Source organism: Nanorana parkeri, unplaced genomic scaffold (genome assembly GCF_000935625.1).
Source record: "Nanorana parkeri isolate BGI_ZX_2015 unplaced genomic scaffold, ASM93562v1 scaffold2016, whole genome shotgun sequence".
Lineage (NCBI taxonomy): Eukaryota > Metazoa > Chordata > Amphibia > Anura > Dicroglossidae > Nanorana > Nanorana parkeri.
Window position 1 is genome coordinate 71,436 of NW_017308284.1, and position 19,751 is coordinate 91,186.

The following is a 19,751-nucleotide window of genomic DNA, read 5'->3' on the forward strand; positions in this document are numbered from 1 at the left end:
AAATTTAGGAGCTTTGTAGATAATACTGCTTAAAAATGATTCCTGCTTCCATAGTTTTCAGAGCCATTTTCAACAGTGTGTGAAAGTAGACATATCCACTGCTTCCTTGCCCTTCTGGCATGATTACATTTTCTTTTAAAACCTTCAGCTTTTTGTATAACTTTTAAACTTTGTAATAACACTGTATAGTGTAGTCATGGTGTTTAGACTAGTCTTTGATGTACCTTTTATATAATACATGATCTGAATAGTGTTCTCGAGGTGTTTTGTAGGGATAGTATGTACCGTATTTTTCCGTCTATAAGACGCCCCCATGTATAGGTCGCCCCCCACTTTTCTTACCCAAAATTCAGGAATCAATATTTTCCATACTCTTTTGCATAACTGATTACATCCAGTTTAAATTTTGCACAGTAAGACAGCCGCTTCCTGGTATTGGTATTTACCGGGATTTTTTTTTGTTTTCTGACATTTTATGGGCTCAGAATGCTCCGACATTACCGCTCCCTGTTACATCTGGCCACTGGCTACAGGCTCTCCGCAGCATCAGCTGACGTCGGGTACATAAGGCTCATGATTGGAGGAAACCTGTTAGCTTGTCTCTGCAATTGGAAAGTTTCACTCGTGAGGCTAGTTTGCAGAGGTATCGGCAGTTTCGCAACCGCGGTTCTCCTCTCGGCCCCCCGTGTATAGGACGCCCCCCTATTTTTAGGTAAATATTTTTATGAAAAAGTATAGTCTTATACACGGAAAAATACAGTATTTACTTATGGTTTTAAGATTTTAAGGGGGAGGCTGATTCTTAAAGTAGAAAATGTTTACATTGGAAAAGGTAATTGTGCTCAAACAATGGGAATGTAACATATCAGGGCTTTTGCAGTGTTTGAGTGCCTATTAAATGTTACCATGTGGTGTGTAGTGGTCACCATCACTGCTACAGAAAGAAAGCCATAGTACCACTTACAAAGCCTCTATACTGTCTGATAGGAGAACAACGGTAAAGTTCTCTTTTTTTCTCCTATTTATAACCTACTAGTTTGCATCACCAAAAATGTCTTCACAAGAGAAATCATTTTGCATATGGTTTGCCTAATTTATCAAATTTTCAGGCAATTTTTCCACTTACATTTGTAAAGCAAGGTGCTTTTGCTTTTCATTCAGCTGACTGAGCCCTGAGAGCTACCTCATTTGTTTTGATCGCAGGGCACCTTTACAAATGTTTGCTTTCCACCTGTTCCTTAACGCTGAGGGACTGAGCACTGATGTCATCTGTTGGTTGGAGTCTTGCATGCATGCGATCTGTCCTCTCTTTCCTGGCCTTCAGTGTTGCAGAAGCATCTCCCCATTTGCTGCTCCTGCAATTGCAACAAACCACATAGAACTCTATTCTTTGGTTTGTCCCTGCTGCCTGCTTACAGTAACCGCAGTCATCCGACCCATACCTACTTCCAGCTGCTCAGGCTTAGTGAGTACCTGAGGCCTAGGCTTCTACCCTGAACTTAAGTTGCCTAACCCCTTCACGGTCACAATGTGGCCTTCCGATCCTAGAGACTTTCTCATGTTTGGAGTCTTCTCTAGCTTCGTCCGATGTGGCCATTTCCTCTGCCCTCTCGGCTGAGGTTTTTACTATAGTTATACTTTATGGCTTTAATCACCCAGTTATTTGCTGGCTCTGACCACAGGGCCCACAAGCACTTTCCCTTTGCAGATTCTGTATCTGGTCTGCCAGTAGCCTTAACAGCTTCTGACCCAACCCAGCAGGTGATGAGACTTGCCTTCAAGGAAAACATTGAAGAGGTGACTTGCTGCATTCCTTACTGGATATCCCCAGTATGATACGATTGGGTTCTTGTAGTGACCACGGATGGCACGGTTCGTAACAAAGCTTGATAGAGATGTCACCAGCACACCGAATTAACGTTGAAATAAAAAAAAAGTCCATTTATTGCCAAATGTCGTCACTCAGACTAAGACTGGAGCGAATAATTGTTACTTTAAGCTATTGTTGTGGTTGACTACTGGAAGTTTCCTGTCTCCTCTCCTACATAGGTCTGTTTGTGCAAAGGACACTTTGATTAAATTGATGCACTAAGGAAGCCTTGTCTAAAAAGTGTCTGCTCTGCATGTTGATGAACAAAGTCTCTTTGGATCTACTCTGGATACCATCATTATCAAGAAAACTACTGGTGGCAATGGCACTGACTGGAAAAGCTTTTCCTCGCTGGAGGTTAAGAGATGTCCTTTTCATTGTATAACTCCTCCAAACCCCCCAAGCTTGACTCCCAGTTCACCTGCAAGGTTGAGGGCTCGAAGTTTGCCAAACCCTCAGACAAGCCTTCCTTTTGAATGAAGGTGCGCCCCCACTTTCCAAAGTGGGGAGACATATGATGGTCTTTGCAATCACATAGACAACTCTTATCTCCAGTTTTCAGGGACTGCAAGCTAGAGTTTCGCTCCCAGCACACTTCTCCATTTCTCACATCCAACATTCCTGTGTCATCGCACAGATTAGCATATCTCCACTGAGCCCTTTAAGGGCTTCTAGATCAAGGTGTCATTGTCACAGTTCCCGTGACCAAACAGAGTTACAGGTTTCACTCCAACCTGTTCAGTTCCCAAGCACAAGGGGTTACCCTATCATGGATCTCAAACCACTGAAAGTCTTTATTCAAGCTCAGTATTTCCAAATGGAATCCACCAGATCTGTCATAACATCTCTTCACTATGGAGATTTCCTAGCTTCTGTGTACATCAAAGACGCATACCTGCATGTCGTCCGTATTTCCAGCTCACAGCTGTTGTGGGTTCCCTGCCATTTTAGTTGGCACTGTCATTTGGCATCTTATCTGCTGGACAACGCGGTCTTGACTGTCCAGACATTGCAATAGTGGGATCCTGAAGCTTCAAATATAAGTAATGAAACTTATCATTTGGACTATCTTGGTCTAGTCCTAGATACAGCTGAAGTAATTTCTCCTTTAGGAGAAACTTCAAACTCTTGGAGCACAGACTTGTGCTTTTCAGCCCAGGAGTCCCAGGTCCGTTTAGTAGCCTCTTATGAGGCAGTCCCATTTGCCCAATTTCACTCCAGCCCCCTACAATGCAAGCAGACTTTCTCAGACTGCAGTGTCTTACCCGGGGAAGTGGTTCCTACACCCAGTGGTGTTCCAGGACCTGTGTCACAGGTGAGAGATGCTGTAAAATGTACTCCTGAACTAGAGGTTTGACAAACTGGACAAGTTTATGTCCAGGTAAATGAATACTCTAGGACAGTGGTTCTCAAGCTATATAACCTCAGGACCTTGGTCATTAAGTCACAACTCAAGTTGCACCGCACTGGAGCGCATAGCTTTGCAGTACCGCACGTTCTGGTGCATGCAAACAAATTGGGCAGGAGGTGCGTTTGGGGTACCATTCAAGTGAATGGAAATGCAAGAACTAACAGTGCTGCGCTAGGAGGCTGAGGAGCCTCTCGCCTGGTGGAAGGCATGCAGCGACCCACCAGTTGAGAACCACGGCTCTAGCAATAGCAGTTGACGTTCTTGGCTCTGTGGGATCAGTACACCCTACTTTTGTGTTTCCTCCCTCTGAAATGTCTTCCTCTTCCTGCAAGATCAAGATGGAGAGCATTCCAGTGATCCTCATTGCTTTAAACTAACAAGGGATGTGGTACTCTGATTAAGAGTCTTAGTGGATGCTCTGTGGGTTCCAGATCATCTGAATCCGCTTTATTGAAGGACCAATTTATCTTCCTGCTTCACGATAGCTGGCTTTAATGCATCGCTGTTGAAGCCCTTTTTCTGAGAGACAGGGACATCTGTGAATTGGTGATTCTCACCATGTTAAAAGCTAGGAAGCCTACTAACACATTGATAGCTTACTTCACTTGGTGTGAATCTTGGAGCCTCCACCATAGGATATTCTCTCTGTGGGATAAATCCTCTCCTTTCTACAGCTTGGACTGGACTGACATTTGATACTCTGCACCATGTCCCTGCTCTTGCTGTTATTTTATTTTACAGACTATTGGCCTGTCATTCCTTGATTTAGGACCTTTGTTCTGTGTCTCTCCTATGTAGCTACCCCTGTTCATTCCCCTGTTTTAAACCTATTAGAGACATTTATCTCTTACCCACAAGGTGTTTTTTTCTTGTAGCCATCACCTCTGCATGGTGAGTACTCAAAATGGGTGATATACTGCAGAAACAGTTCGTGAAATATCTGTTTTTCTAAATGTCACTGCCACATATTTGGCTAGAAATCATTTTGAACAACTTCCAAGTGGCTGATAAATAAGGACTTTATTGAAGAAAACATCAAATGGCAACCAGGTGTGATTTCTCTTATGGTTTAAATCTTATTTTAACATGTAGTTGGTTTGGCTAGCTAATTTTGCCTTTCCATTCCTGAATTTGTAACAAATTTGCTTGAATTGTTTACAAATATATGACCGTTACCTACAATGTATGCATTTTGTTACTAGCTAGACAAAACATTTTTGGAAAACTATAGTGGCTCTATTTCTAGTTGGAATGTTTTAGTACATGGATTGTTGAAACTTCTTAGCAGATTTTGTTTTTGAACATGGCTTCTGTTCCTTGCTAATAAGTTTAATTTAAATGTATTATGCATTTAAAATGTTCCATGTTGCAGAGTTTAAAGCGCAGCCTGGAGCAGGCCCGAATGGAGGTTTCCCAGGAGGATGACAAAGCTCTTCAGCTCTTACATGACATCCGAGAACAGAGCAGAAAGCTTCAGGATATTAAGGAGCAGGTACAGTCTATCTCCTGCATTAATTAGTTTAGAAATCTCCCAGGGAAGGACCTCACTGTTATCCAGTTTGAAGATGTCTAGCATACACTACTTTTACAAAGTAGTGTTCACAAAACACTGCTTAACTAGACTTACATTTATATGTTTTTTGATTTTTGACTGTTTAAACTCACTTTATTGCACTTCATTAACTTCTCTACCAGAAGCTTATAGTGCTAGAATCTTGGCATTATATTTCAGAGTGGGGCTTTTTATCTTTCAGCATATAGTCTCTCTGCACAGGATGAGGTGAGTATGATGCAAAAGGGACTACTTAGGGGTTTAGGTAGCTCAGTGTTGAGCTCCGGAAATAAAGAGGTAAAGGTCAGGATTTAACGCTCTGTATTAAGGAGTTAAGTGTTAAGAGCTCACTTTAGGAATTCGGTTAGGTGTTGGAGGAGGTAAACATAAAAGCAAGTTAGGTGAAAGCATATGGAAGTCCAATCACTAAATTTCATATAATACTTAACTTGTTAATATGATTCCAAAAGTAATTTTCAGATCTGCAGCTTTTGTTAAAATAATACCTGCTAGGGATGTGCAGATATCAGTTCAGATACCAGTGCCGATACTCAGTGGTGTATTCTGGCTTGGGTCTGCTCTAGGCAAGACGAAACTAGGGCACCCCGCAAAGCCCCGAGACCCTGCAGAGCCCACCACAGATCATGCACACCCCCAGCCTGAGATGCTGCAGATCGTTGCAGGATGTGTGGTGGGCGCTTGAAAGTCAATTGCTAGTATGTTGCGCTAGGTAAAATTAAATCAAGGAGAACCAACTCCTCCTCCATTCAATTGTGATAAATGGATAAATGATTAATAAATAAACTTCATATATAAACTTGTGAATAAATAAATGTTTCTCTAAACTGTGATCTGTGTGATCAAATAAATCTGTGTTAGTGAAAGCTGTATGGGTCCCTGAGCTTTAAATAATATTTTCAGTGTCTGGACTAATAGTCTTCAATATATTAATATATCCACATTCATATAAGTGATATGTGATAAGTGCCCACCACACATCCTGCACAGCCCACCAGAGACTCTCAGGTGGGCTGTGCAGAATCCATGCTGGGCTCTGCAGGGTCCTTTTTAGGAGCAGTGTGATCACCTTACCTGCTGCTTGGTCCCCGGCCTCCCCCACCGCTGGACTGGTGCTGCAGGACCTGGCCTCCTCCGCAGCCCGACGGCTCTTCGGTGACACTGCTTCCTACGGCACCCTGGCCCTGCCCCTTCCTGATCCGACCTCGCCCTGCCCCCTCCTGCTGCTCCATTAACAAAAATTATCCTGAGACAGGAAGTGATGTGTAAAAAGCTGCAACAGAAAGAAAGCAAAGTAATTACATCCTAAACCTGATGATGTAATTGATGTTCATGCACTGCGTGATGATGTCATTTTGTCAATAGGCGTCTGCATGGGGAAGTGGGTGTAAATAGAGACAGCAGGCTTAAAAGGTTGACATAGATTGTATGAAGGTTGTGTGTTTTATGTATGTCTATATATCTTTTTTAATGTATATTTTTATTTATTTTTTAATAAATATTTTTTATTTTTCTGTCAGGGGCTCTGGAGAAATATCAGTGGTCTAAACAGAGCCCTGATATTTCCCTTTTAAAATAGAAAAAGAGATTGAGGACACAGAGTCCTTTAATCTCTTTTTCTGCAGCCCCTGTTATGAATGAACAGGAAGCCTCTATACTGAGTGTTCCTGTTCATTCATAACTTGTGGAGATAGTATGATTACTATAGCCACAATAATGAATGAACATGTGATGTAGAGCACTTAATAATCATTCATTATTGGGGATACCGTAAACATACTTGGTCCTCAATTATTTACAAACAGTCAGCGATCACTGATCGCTGACTGCTTGTACCCGTTCTCCATCCTGGCTCGCTGTCCCAGGAGGCAGAGCGGGCGGTAAGAGGAGGAGAGCTCGGTCTCCTTTGACAGCTGACTTTCCCATACACACACAGACCCTGGCTCAGCCCCATGTGCCAGCTGACAGATTTCTGCACACCTCTCTCCATCCTGATCTGTCACAGGAGGCTGAGCAGGGAGGTATGATGATACCGCTCTCCTCCCTGCCCCGCTCAGCCTCCTGACAGTTTCTCTCTTCCCCGCTGTACGCTGCCTTGTGTCAGAGTGGACACAGAGCAGCTCCCAGTGGAGAAGATATAAACTAAAATGCACTGAAATTTAGGCCGCCAACCCATACCGGACAAAATTTTCGATGCATCCCTAATTTCTATATCTGGGTTCATGATCCTCTTTTGCCATCATATGTTTTTCTTTTTAGGAATTTCAAGCCCAGTTGGAAGAAATGAAACTGATGATGCACCAGTTAGAAGAAGACCTAGCTGTTGCTCGCAGGCGTAGCGACATGTATGAAGCAGAGATAAGGGAGTCTAGAGCTGCTGCAGAGGAGTTTAAACGCAAAGCAACTGAATGTCAGCAAAAGCTGCAGAAGGTAACCAATATCTAATTCTTTCTTGTGACAAAAATATTGCTTCTTATTCTAACATATGCTTCTTAATATTTTTAGTTCAATGTGTTTACCACTAAAGCTAAACTATGTGCAAATATATAAAAAAAACTTCCTTTAGTCCAGTAAAGTATATATTATTATTATTTATGTATTTGAATATGTTAAATGTTACTAGTCCTATTACCCAAACACGACCTTTATATTACATTCTTATCCCCCTGTATACCAGAGATCTAGCCAAGAGTGGGAATGGCAGCACTGTAATCCAGTCACCAAGATCTACAGCAATGCACTAATACTGAGAATCACTTGTAATATTTGTTTTTGCTTTTCACTCTCCATTTTTATTGTATGTTTGACCAGCATCTGTATCCAACTGAACTTCTGCCTTTGCACAGAACCTAGTTTTGTCACTGGTTCATGCTGCGGTTTTATAAAATTGTTATTTTGAAGATAGATGTTTCTGATCAGAGCATGTACTTAATCCTTACGCCAGACGCTTTTGCTTCTAGAATATAATATCTTGCAAACAAGACCTTCCTGCCTTTTGGTTCATTGTTTTACTTTATGGCAGGGGTAAGCAACCTCGGCACCCCAGCTGTGGTGAAACTACAAATCCCATGTGGCGCAAGAATTGACTTCAAAGAGGATACATGAAATCAGGAGCATTGAGTTGCAACAAAGGATCAATTTTGAAGTGAAAACAAGTATTTTGTTAAATAATTAAGACTGATGGCCATGGGGCATTACTCCCAGAGGCAGATGCATGATGAGATTGGTAGTTTCACAACTAGTAGAGTGCCGAGGCTACCTCCCCCTGCTTTATTTTAATACTTGTATGTTTATTTTGATTAATAAAATTCATATTATACAAAACAATTACAAAAAATGAATTGCATAATGAGAATATACTTGGATGTATCTCCTCTCTTTTCATCGACACTTAATTTGTTTTTATGCAGGCTAAAGATCATGGCAAAGCTGAAGTAGGGGAACTGCATTCAAAGCTTGAAAAGGTTTGTGTTTTTCATTACTTCTTTTCTTTGTTACACATTTAAACTTATTTATTAAAACAGGAAAAGGAGCAGGAAATATTTGTAATGTTCTCTGAATTAAAGCACATCTCTAGGCAAAGCTCTCCCCTCCCTTCGCTCCCTGCCACCCATCTCTCAAACATTTACGATATTACAAAAATAAATATCTTGTGAATATCTGTTTTTTATAGTCACCTAAGTCTGTTGTTCATGTCCCATGCTGGTTCCACTTCGAGAGAGCTGACCTGTGGATCTATTGTTGCATTCTGTGCCTGCACTAACCGGTAGCCTCTTTATGACATCATTATGCTGCTGTAATCTTCTGGATCCTGAGAGGGAACAGTAGGAAGTGTCCATGTTACCCAGACAGTGACATAGACACTAAAAGGACCCTGATGAACATAAAAGTCTCAGGATCTGGCTTGCCATGTGACATAGATGTTTTTTGTTTTTAACTCGGTGGTTAGTTTGAAGGGGTAAGATATACCCGGAGTTCAGATTTTATTTTCTCAAATCCCTATATTTTTTCTGTCTTTAAACAAAAAACAATTGTATATATTAGGGATGCCACTTTTTCAGGCCCAAGTACAAGTACTTTCCCTCATGTACTTGCTGATACCAATTACCGATACTTTTTTTTAAAGGGACAGGTGGCTCAGAGGTGCCTGCCAGCTAAATTAGAACCCCACCTGGAGCTCCTCTCGCCGGACTAGAGCTGACTCGCCGCTGCAGGTTTTTTTCCCCTTCTTACTTACCTCGCCGAGCGTCGCATCACTGCTGCTCCGGTGGGCGGCGCTCCGAGCGGGGTCATCTGGCAGTCTCTGGCCACCTAAATTAGGACCCCACCTGGAGCGCCGGCCACCGGAGCAGCAGTGACGCGACGCTCAGCGAGGTAAGTAAGAAAAAAACAAAGCATAGCTTCGGCGCTATGTATCGGGGCATTTTGACAAGTACAAGTACTTGTCAAAACGCCCTGTACCGGGCACGATTCCGATGCTAGCATCGGTATCGGGACATCACACACACACACACACACACACACACACACACACACACACACACACACATATAATGCACTGATATATATCGGCCGCTGAAAATGCCACTTTCTGGCCGATACAGCGGTGCATCCATCCTATTCTCTCCTCCCCCCTGGGCGCTGCTCTGTGTCCCAGCGAGGAGGAGAGAAACTGTGGCAGGCGGGTTGAGCGCTGCGGGAGGAGAGACCGCTATGTCTCCTCCCCGCACCGCTCAGCCTCCTATCTCTTATCGGAATATATAGATATAGCTTTGTTTGTGTCTTTTGGTAACTAGACATAAAACTGTTGTTAAGCTTTGATATTAGGCCACATCTGGTGCCAGGAAGATGCATGTTTCAACTTTTGAGAAAGTCACGCTTAGGCACACCCCATCACATTCCACATTGCAATGTGGTCACCTCTTAATTGAATGCCAAATCACTTGTATTGCCTTGTGGGATGTAGTGTGTACTGGGAATTGGAAAGCAGCTTGGAAACATTCTGGGGTTTCCGAAGCGCAGTGTGAGCACTTTGATGTGCGTAATAACTTTCAGACGTCACTGCATGTTGCCAGCTATCAATGCAGAAAGTCATTGTAATGGCTTCTTTTCTAAGTGTTTGTGATAATTCAATAATAAACATGACCTTCTATCTTCTAGATCAATGCTGAACAACTGACCAAGATTCAGGAGCTGCAAGAAAAACTTTCAAAGGTGGGTGGAACACATAAGGTGTGATAATATACCAACATTTATAAATATGGGTTTGCAGTTAATATGTGTAATCTAATTTTCTTTCTTGTCATTTTGAGATCAATAGGAACACCTTAAGTGTTGGCTTATACTGCCACTAATATCAAAAAGTCACCTGCACTCCATACAACATATGGACCTTCACTGTAGTTTGGTGCTTGAAGTGACAACACGGATGGCGCCATGTCAGATGCAGTCCATAATAGAAGTCACCAGCACTCGATATGTGCGAGAAGTATAAGCACTTTTATTGAATTGTCACAAGTGTCATACAGCCAACGTTTCTGGGCCACGCAGGTGAAGGTCACTATGTCGCCCTGAGGAAGGGACCCTGCGTGGCCCCCGAAACATTGGCTTTGTCATAATACATACTTGTGATATTTCAATGAAAGTGCTTATACTTCTCGCACATATCATCGAGTGCTGGTGACTTCTATTATGGCTTATACTACCACTTACAGGTCACTGGCAAACAAAATCGGAAGCCAGCCCAGGATAACCCCTCCCACAACCGACATATCTGTTTTTTGCCAGTGTCCTTGAAGGATGGACATCTTTTCTTTGGCTCTGCTTGGGAAAACTCTAACCGTTTTGCAGCTAGCATTTTTTTCTTCAGTTTTTCTCTTCATTCAAGTTTCTTCTATCCATTGCTGTTTGTGCTGGTCTCTAAGACAGCAGCTGTCCAGAGCAGCCTATCCTCAGCTTGACTTTGGAGTAACGTGACTATTTGTTAGGTGGAATGTTGATTACCTCACTCTATTTCTAACTATTCAACATCGAGGAAGTATCTCCTCGCTGCTGTACCTGCTTTGCAAAGAGCGACATGGAACAGCTTTCTCTGGTCTATTCCTACAGCCCATCTACAGTGACTTTGGTCACCTCTGGCCATCTGCCTCTCGCAGACTGCCAGCTGTTTGTGTTTTGTGAATACCTGAGGTTTTGCCTTAGTTCATACCCTGAGCTTAATTTCATCACCACCATGCATCAGTGTCTACCGTAGACATAGAGGCTAGGTTCACACCTAGGCGTATCGAATATGCACGTTTGTCGCACGTTTCATGTCGCGCTCGTGGTAAAAAAACGCATGCTACTTGGCTGTATCCCAATGGAAACGCGCGACAAAAACGCCCCAAATAAGCTCCTGTACTTCTTTGGGCGTAGGACGTTTTGTAGCGCGTTCATACGCCCATATGTGATACATGATGAAGAGAGAGAAAGGGCTCCTCTCTCTCTCTCTCTCTCTCTCTCTCTCTGGATCGCTGATGAGAGAGGGGAAAGAGGGCTCTCTCTTCAGCATTTACTACAAATGGGCAAGTCCATATATGGTGAATTATGTCACTGGGGATCCCTGCAGACTGGCAAGCATCCGATCAGCAGGAATCCCCAGTGACATCATTCACCATATATGGACTTGCCCATATGTGATACATGATGAATAGAGAGAAAGGGCATCATTCACCATATATGGACTTGCCCATATGTGATAAATTATGAAGAGAGAGCTCCTGAACCGGGACAAGATCTTCTCAATGCACTGCACACTACACGTGAAGTAGTCGGGGCAGATGGAGAGGAGGAGGGAGGGGATCAAGGGCTACACAGCAGCGTGTCTGGAAGGCTGGCACAGAGGACGGGGACGTGCAGGTAAGGAGAGAGCTGCGTGCACAGAGCTGCTGCTGTCGGGATCTCTCCTCATTGCGGCGCTAAGCCCCGCCCAGCATCTTAAAGAAGGGTTTACAGGCTTAGGGTGCATTTTGGCTAATAGGAGTAAATTACACAATTTACTTATTTAGCCTAAGGAATGCAATAATAAAGAAAAGATAGAACCCCATAGTTCTCCTTTAATTTCTTCCTGTGTACTCCAATAATAGGATTTTATGGCGAGTACAAAAGTCCGTCCTTTTAATGTTCAGTGATAATAACTACAAAAGTTTTATATGTTTAATTTTATAATTACTTTAAACATAGATACTACTTTGATTTTTGTATCTTGCTCTTTTAAAGTTAGTACACTTGATATATTGTTTATGGGAAAGTGCTTTCATTTGTATTATACATGTTTAATTTTTCTCACTATGTACAGTATGAGCCTTTGTTTAGCTTTCAATTCAATTTAACAAGTATGCAGAATAAAGATTTCTTGAGTGTAGAGGGCTATATTTCAAAGATGTGGCAATCGTATCATTGATATTCGCATCATTATTCATTTGATGTAGTTCTCATGCCCTTTTAGTGCATCTCTTCATAATTTCCTGCACATAAATTGCTGTGACCCCAATCCCATTTTAGCTTGCAGCAGTTTTTGTGCCTTCCCCACTGAGACTAAGGAAGGCATCTTTAAATGTGCAAGCCTTGGGCCAATTTTGGCTTTTAGTTCATTATTGTTAACTGGGCTGAAGCCAACACAGGCTTAAATAGAAGCAATCATGACTAGGCTTTTGTAAGAATCTGAATACTCAATCTTAAATTATTACTGGCAAAGTGTGCCCTGCATAGGCTTTCTTATGAAATAGTTATATTTGCCCCTTTTTAATTAGCTGTATTTATTTTGTCTTCATCTAACTTTGCTTATGGTCAGGGGCTACATGAAATCTGACAGTTACTGCTTTGGCTACCAACTGTCTCCCAGCTACTGGTAGTGCATATCAGTGTAAAAGCCCATTTGAACTTTCAGTTTAAATCAACCAAATGCATTTCAAGTGCATCAAAACATAAGGGGGGGGGGGGGGGGGTGTAATTTATCAAAACTGGAGAAAGTCTGGAGCCGATCTCAATTGAGCAAACTGAAGAGAGAAGCTGATTGATTCTGCCTGCTCCAGTTTTGCTAAATTCCCCCAAAAAGGTGTGCAATGTCTTACAGTTCTCTTTGTTTATAAAGCAGCCACAGCCTAAGTAAAAAAAGACCACCACCTGCCAGCAAGCTGCAGAGAAGAACCTTTGCTTTCTGTGTGGAAGTGGTGGTCTTTTTGTAGAGGTCCAACAACCCCCCCTGCTGAGTCAGACATATAGCTCTTCAACTGGCAATGCTCATACTCCCTGCTGATTGGAGAACTCTAGTTTTTACTCCGTAGGGGGGCATGTCAAACCTCTGTAGAGTGACTAGTGATTCCACACAGAGAACAGGAGTCCTTATTTGCAGCATGCTGGCAGGGGACAGGCTTGTCTGCTCAGGCTGTGTCTACTTTCTATTCTAATTACCTAACAGACCTTTAGCTAAGAAAAAAAAAATACAGGGCTCTTTTATTTGATACTGTTTTACACACTCAGAAGCTTGGAATCATTATGTGATGTCAGGCAGTTAAAAGAGCAGCAGCTTTAAGAATTAAGGTGGCCTCTGATTCCTTATAAATCAATGCCGATAAACATGCCGCTCTACGTTCCATCTTGTAACTTACACACTTACAGCCTAGGCTGTGGTATGGTCTCTGGCCACCTGGTGCAATATAAGTATACAATATCATTGGGGACTGCAGAGGGTCTGTCGATTTTTCAATTGGGCAGACCTTATCTTTGAGATAAGAGGAGCATCAGGAAGCAAAGTCTACTTATGTATTGAACAAATATGGCTGCCCCCATGTACATATGTAAGTTTCCATAAAACAAGGTTTATGCCAACAACAATTGCATTTATTGTGTGGTTTTTCACACCTGTTTGAGAAAACATTGAAAAGATTATATATCCTCTTAAGGCCCCGTTCACACCGGGACGGGTCGGCCGTGCAGATCCATCGACATGAACGTTCCCATACATTGCTATGGGGACCGGTCATGCGACTGCTCAATCAGAACCGCCTCCCACCTGAATTGCTCCCTGAGCTTTTTTTCCTGCACTGATCAGCACGGTTTCCATACATCTTTCAATGGAACCACACTGATCAGTGCGCTTTTGGAAGTTTTTAATTGTGTTTCAGCTCTGAAACACAATTCAAAACGCCCAAAACCGCCTTTTTGGAAACCGCGTTGATCCGCACCCGCCCTGGTGTGAATGGGGCCTAAAAGGGCACCTGTCACGTTAGACAAAATGTAAAGAACAGGTTAACATGCTATGCTGACAAGGTAAAAGGCAAACAGTATGAAGACACACAGGATAAGAGAAGACATTTTTTATCTATGCTATACCACAGTTGTTTAGAGCATCAAGTAGAATATTCATCCCCCTATCTCCTTCAGGTTTAAATACCACAGCACAATAGAGTGCTAGGCAACACTGGTTGGCAGACTGGCTCTTAAATTGTAGTAACATAAATTACTTTGTTAGTTGGAAAACCCCTTAATGGTTGAGCTGAGAGCCTAATAAAGAGCCATCTCTCATCAAACCACTTTGCTGGGTACAGTGCTTTAATATTTTTTCTTTTGTTCGGTAACAATAGAGAAGCATGTTCAGCTTAAACCTTGATGGCCAGATTCAGTGTAAATTCAATAGTGAGGAATGGTCATGTTACAGGGAAAGCAAAGCAAAATATTTTATGTGGCACCTTCCTTATTCATGTCTACTCTCTTAAAGCAAACCTCAGCTGAGACATGTGATTATCATTCATACTCAGCACTGACACTCACCAGTCGCTCCCTAATGTATCCCCTGTTATGCCAACCTGGCTGCCGGCATACTCTCTTCCTATTGATCCAGCTTTTAGACAGGGGGATATTTTGAGATCCCGCACACATCTCTGCGATGCTTGTTGTCAGTGGATGCAAACAATGGCAGCCATCTTGACTTTTGCTTCAGTAAAAGTCATGCAAGATCTGAATTAGGAAGTGCTTCATTTTCAACCAACGAATAGTAGCGATTTGAATATTCAGGTAAAAACATTTCACCTCTAACCCACCCAAATGACATCTTAATCACCAATGCTCATGAGTTATTTCCAAAGCGTAAAGATATATTAAGCATAAACATTATCTGATTTATCGTATAAGCATGTGGTATGCACCTTTTGATTCTAGATACAGAGGTGAAGCTGCATTTACAGTATAAAACAGCACATGTTCCTGTATTGATGGCCTTCATCAATGTTTCTGAACTTTATTAATGCATGTATCTCTTTTTAATAAAGCCATTGATTACCCTGTACCCTCTGTTGTAGGGTAGCTCATCTCTGGTACACCTTGACGTTTGTAGAAACAACAAATAGCATGTTTTCAAAATCTAAGCAATTTTTTGTTAAGTTTTGAAGCAGAATTATCCATTAAACCTGTCACGCGTACCTCCCAGCAGGTATGCATGCACATACAGTATGTTCACCCAGTACCCCCTCTTGTAGGTTAGCTTATTTTACAAATCTGACAATTTTTGTTAAGTACAAGCAGAATTATCCATTGAACAAGTACCCCCCAACACACACACACACACACACACACACACACACTTTTTTGTAACAGTGGGTGAAAATCAATGGCTTAGACCACTGTGTACTTTGCTTTTAAAATGGACTGGCATCCCTAATAATATGATAAGTAAGTCCATCAGCCTTGTCATAATGTATGAAAGTGTTTCGAAACTTTTGCTTTCATTGTTTTTATTGTCATTTCAGGCAGTTAAAGCCAGTTCTGAAGCTACAGAATTGCTCCAAAATATTCGCCAAGCAAAGGAGAGAGCAGAGAAAGAGTTGGAGAAACTTAGAAACAGAGAAGACTCAAATGATGGCATAAAGAAGAAACTGTCTGAAGCTGAGGTGGGGGCCACGGTTTTCACATCTTTCTATGATTTTTTTTTTGTCCCTAGTACTTAAAGGAAAACCATGAGGTGAGTGAAAATCACTCATCCTCATAGTTTGAGCCGACGTGTGACAATGAAACTGTCACACGTTGGCTCAATAGATCGGGAAGTGAGCGAACACATACCCTTGCTCGCTCACTTCACGATCATCTACCTGCAGAGAGCTGTGACTGTCACTCATGGCTCCCTACAGGGACTCCTCCCCGCCTACCCACTCAGATCCTCCAGCGCTGACTGGCGGAATGGGTGGGGAGGGGGCGGGTACTGCTGGCTCTGCCTCCTAGATATGCAGAGCCCGCTGTCATGCAGCTGGGTAGATCTCGACAGTAATGTTGGGATCCGTCCTTGCTGCAGCGGTCTCAGTAGGCCGCGAGCTGTAGCTCGCGATATACTGAGCTTTGGGTCACGGGAAGAGGTTAGTATATGTCCTCCCATGACCCTTAAGAGAACTATGGGGAAAAACGCTTACCCTATAGTTCTCTTTTAAATAAAAAAGTTTGATTCTGTGGTGTTAGTGTTTACCCTGCTTGTGTGATTATATTTCCTTCTATGTGTCATTGTATTGGATTTGTCTGATTGCATAGAATTATTTGCTGAAATTTCCCAGTTTGCACCTTTTTTTTTACAAGCTCACATTGTTGCTTTATAGCTTATCTAAACCCAAAAATGATGTAATATATTGCAGTTTTCCAGTCCTTAGATGTGGTGGCTGCATTAGATTTCTTTTTTCAGGCATACTCACAGGTTAATAGGATTAGTAGTTCAGTGTTCTGTTTTCACTTTGATTATCAAGCTAGCAATGTTCTTTTAAGGCAGAAGTACTTCTTATGTAATCAGTGTATTTATGTGTTTAAGAGAAGCAGAGTGTATCATTATTTTTTTTTATGGCCACCTAATAGAGATTTTTAACCATCTGCTGTCCGGATGTTGTAATCAAATGGCCGGACAACGGCTTCTTGGATGCGGGTGGGCGTTTTAGACGTCCCATCCCGCCCAGCTCATGCCCGCCGTTATGCGATGGCTGTTTACATACAAGCGTTTGGACGTCTGTAGAGACGCCCAATCGCTTCTAATGTGCGTGCGGGTGTGCGCCTCCCCCCCTCCGTTGCAGCCGCTGCTGGCGATTCCGAGCTCGGGGTGAGCTAGGGACCAGAACAGCAGCTGTGTGACTGGAGATAAAACGGAGCTCAGTACACAATCTCTGTTTGATCTCCTCCTCGTCGGAATGCAGGAAGTGATGTGTATTACATCACTTCCGCATTCCTCTGTCACTCTCCGGTACAGAAGTCGGAGAGAAGCTGGTGAAACAGGTCCCTGCTTCATCAGCTTCTCTGGGGGTCCCTAGGTGACAGGGGTCTTAAGGACCCCTGATGTCTCCATAAAGAGGACCTGTCACTGCAAATTGGCTATCACATAGGGGGCTTGTTAGTCCCCTATGTGATGGCAATAAAGTTAAGTAAAAAAAAAAAGGTTTAAAAAAAATTAGTTACAAAAAAAAATTAATAATAAATGTTTTATAACATAGGGAAAACCCCAGTGGTGATTTAAATACCACCGAAAGAAAAAAATGGCATAAAATTCATTTCAGTACAGCATTGCATGGTGGAATAAACTTCAGTCAAAGTACTGTAGCACTAAATACTGAAAAATGGAAGGGGTATAAACACCCCGGTCAGCAAGTGGTTTATAAATTCAAAAAAACCCAGCCTAAGTGACTGCTACAGAATATCAAAAATATTCCAAAAACAGTGGGAATGTTTTTTTTTGTTTTTTTAAAGGCACACTGGTTAAAACAAATAAAACTAATACATCCATTCTGTAGGGCATGTTTATATAATTCAACCACTACATTTAAATACACATATCCATGTTTTATCTTATAGTGGCAATATTATACATAATCAGTTGGAGGAACCTTGTAAGTAATCAATTATTTTTTCCACAACAATGTTATTAAAGTAAGCCTTTCACCCTAATAAACATATAACATCTGTATGGTAGTCCACACCTTCAACCAAAACAACTGGGTCCAAACAAAAAAAGATACTTATCCTAGATCCCACTTTCTGGCCAGCTTGCCCAGTTGCCAATGATGGCACTCAGCCTCCCTGTGGCCTCCTGAGAAAGCTAAGGATCCCAAATGTGTTGGAAATGCACTGGGGGCAACTTTCCCCATTCCTTTAACCTTTCCTTTTGCTTCCCTGATGTTCTATTCAGCACAAAGTACTGAAAGATGTACTTGCTATCACAGGGGAGTCTTAAAGGCTTTGTTTACCATTTAGACCAAGTTTCATGTTACATATGTATTCAGGGTGTAAGATGAAACATGGTTACATCGCCGACCCACATTTACCTGGATTTTGGGGTTCTTCTCCTGCAGGCTGCTGCTCTTTTTTGAATTTGGCAAGGCTGTACGTGGCTGGCTGACACAGCTGTGTCATCCATTCACAGATCATTTCATAGAATAAACTGCAAGTCCTGTCTGCTACTGCTGCAGAACAATTTGTAGTTCTCAATGGAATACAAATGCAGTGACATCACCGCACTTGTAGTCCATTCATTCTTCCTCCCTGTTACTGATTGTCCATACCTTGGCATGGATAGGGTCGGGAGGGAGAATCTACAGCAGCTGGAACATTGCTCCTGCGATCCACTGATTTGTGGTTGCAATGCTTTACTGGCTCCAATGCAAAAAAATTATAAAGGCACATATATAAAAGAAAACAATGTGCATTTATTTATCTATCTTTTAAAGGTGGACTATGCCTTTTAAAGCATCAGATCGGTTGCCAAAGGTGACACCTTCCTCCTCCTGTCCTTCAGTTTTCACTGTCTGATACAACCTTCAATTTTTCCAGCATTCTTAGAAACCCTTATTGGTTGTATAACACATGTCCATGCCTTTGTACATATAGCCTATTACATTCTCTAATAGCACAAGAAGGCAGGTAATTAACTAGGATAGATCTGTCTCTGTGGCCTTTTCCCACTGCCTTACTAGAGAGATATTCCTGTCCCCAGGAAATAGGACGTTTATCATGCCTATAATGTATCTGCAGTGCTTTCCGCCCACACAGTTGCAGTTAAGGATACTGTGCATGCATGATGCAGCTTCTGGAAGACCTGAACCCACACAGATATACAAACATGACTTTCATGTTATTAAATATATGTGCTAAACACCATATGCTGCTGGTTATTTTTATACCAGTTTACTCTACAGGTATCATCTGAGGTTATTTATATCCTCAGTGATTTTGTGGAGTGATTGCTGCTTATTTATTGTCTGCCTGTGCGTAAGTATTTAGAGTTCAGGATATTTCTTTGGCAATGGTTGCTGTTGCTGCTATGTTCTTCTGTATGATTGAATGTAACAGTTAGGTTCTGTTTGCCCTTAAGATGGAAGTGATAACAACTGGTAGTTGCATTTTATGTAGGAGAGACGTCTTTCCTTGGAAAACCAGGTCAGGAAATTGGAGAATGTGGAGCGCCGGGAGAACAGGTTGAAGGAAGATATTCAGACTAAATCTCAACAAATCCAGCAGATGGCTGAAAAAATAATGGTAAGTTTCACGTTTTCAACAAGGAAGAATTAACCTTATTAGAGAGATTCGAAGTTTTTATAACAATTTTAAAAAGTGTTTTTGTAAACAAGTTTCTAATAGATGTTTGATATTAAGTTCCTTTCAAACTGTAAATATTTGAAGTATGTAGCATGTATTTTTTTCCCTGTGTTTATGTGGGTTTCTTCAAGGTGATCTGTTTCCTCCCAATCACCAAAAACGATGCTGGTAGGCCAATTTATGAAGAAGCAAATGAGCATAAGTCTGTATGTGCTAGTGACATTTTGATTAGATTAATGTTAAAAAATGTTAAGCAAAAAATTATATGTGTGTGTATATATATATATGTATATATATATATATATATA

At 41.8% G+C, this 19,751-nt stretch overlaps 1 protein-coding gene across 1 annotated transcript in view; it reads left to right on the forward strand.

Annotated features, from left to right (window-relative positions):
- The window catches only part of CIT (citron rho-interacting serine/threonine kinase), a 114,821-nt gene that overhangs the window by 36,839 nt on the left and 58,231 nt on the right, over nucleotides 1-19,751 (forward strand). Inside the window, exons 13-18 of the mRNA XM_018572389.1 lie at nucleotides 4,654-4,773; nucleotides 7,111-7,281; nucleotides 8,262-8,315; nucleotides 10,012-10,065; nucleotides 15,636-15,776; nucleotides 19,258-19,383. Of these exons, the coding sequence (XP_018427891.1) occupies nucleotides 4,654-4,773; nucleotides 7,111-7,281; nucleotides 8,262-8,315; nucleotides 10,012-10,065; nucleotides 15,636-15,776; nucleotides 19,258-19,383 (666 nt within the window). The remainder of the gene's footprint in view (nucleotides 1-4,653; nucleotides 4,774-7,110; nucleotides 7,282-8,261; nucleotides 8,316-10,011; nucleotides 10,066-15,635; nucleotides 15,777-19,257; nucleotides 19,384-19,751) is intronic.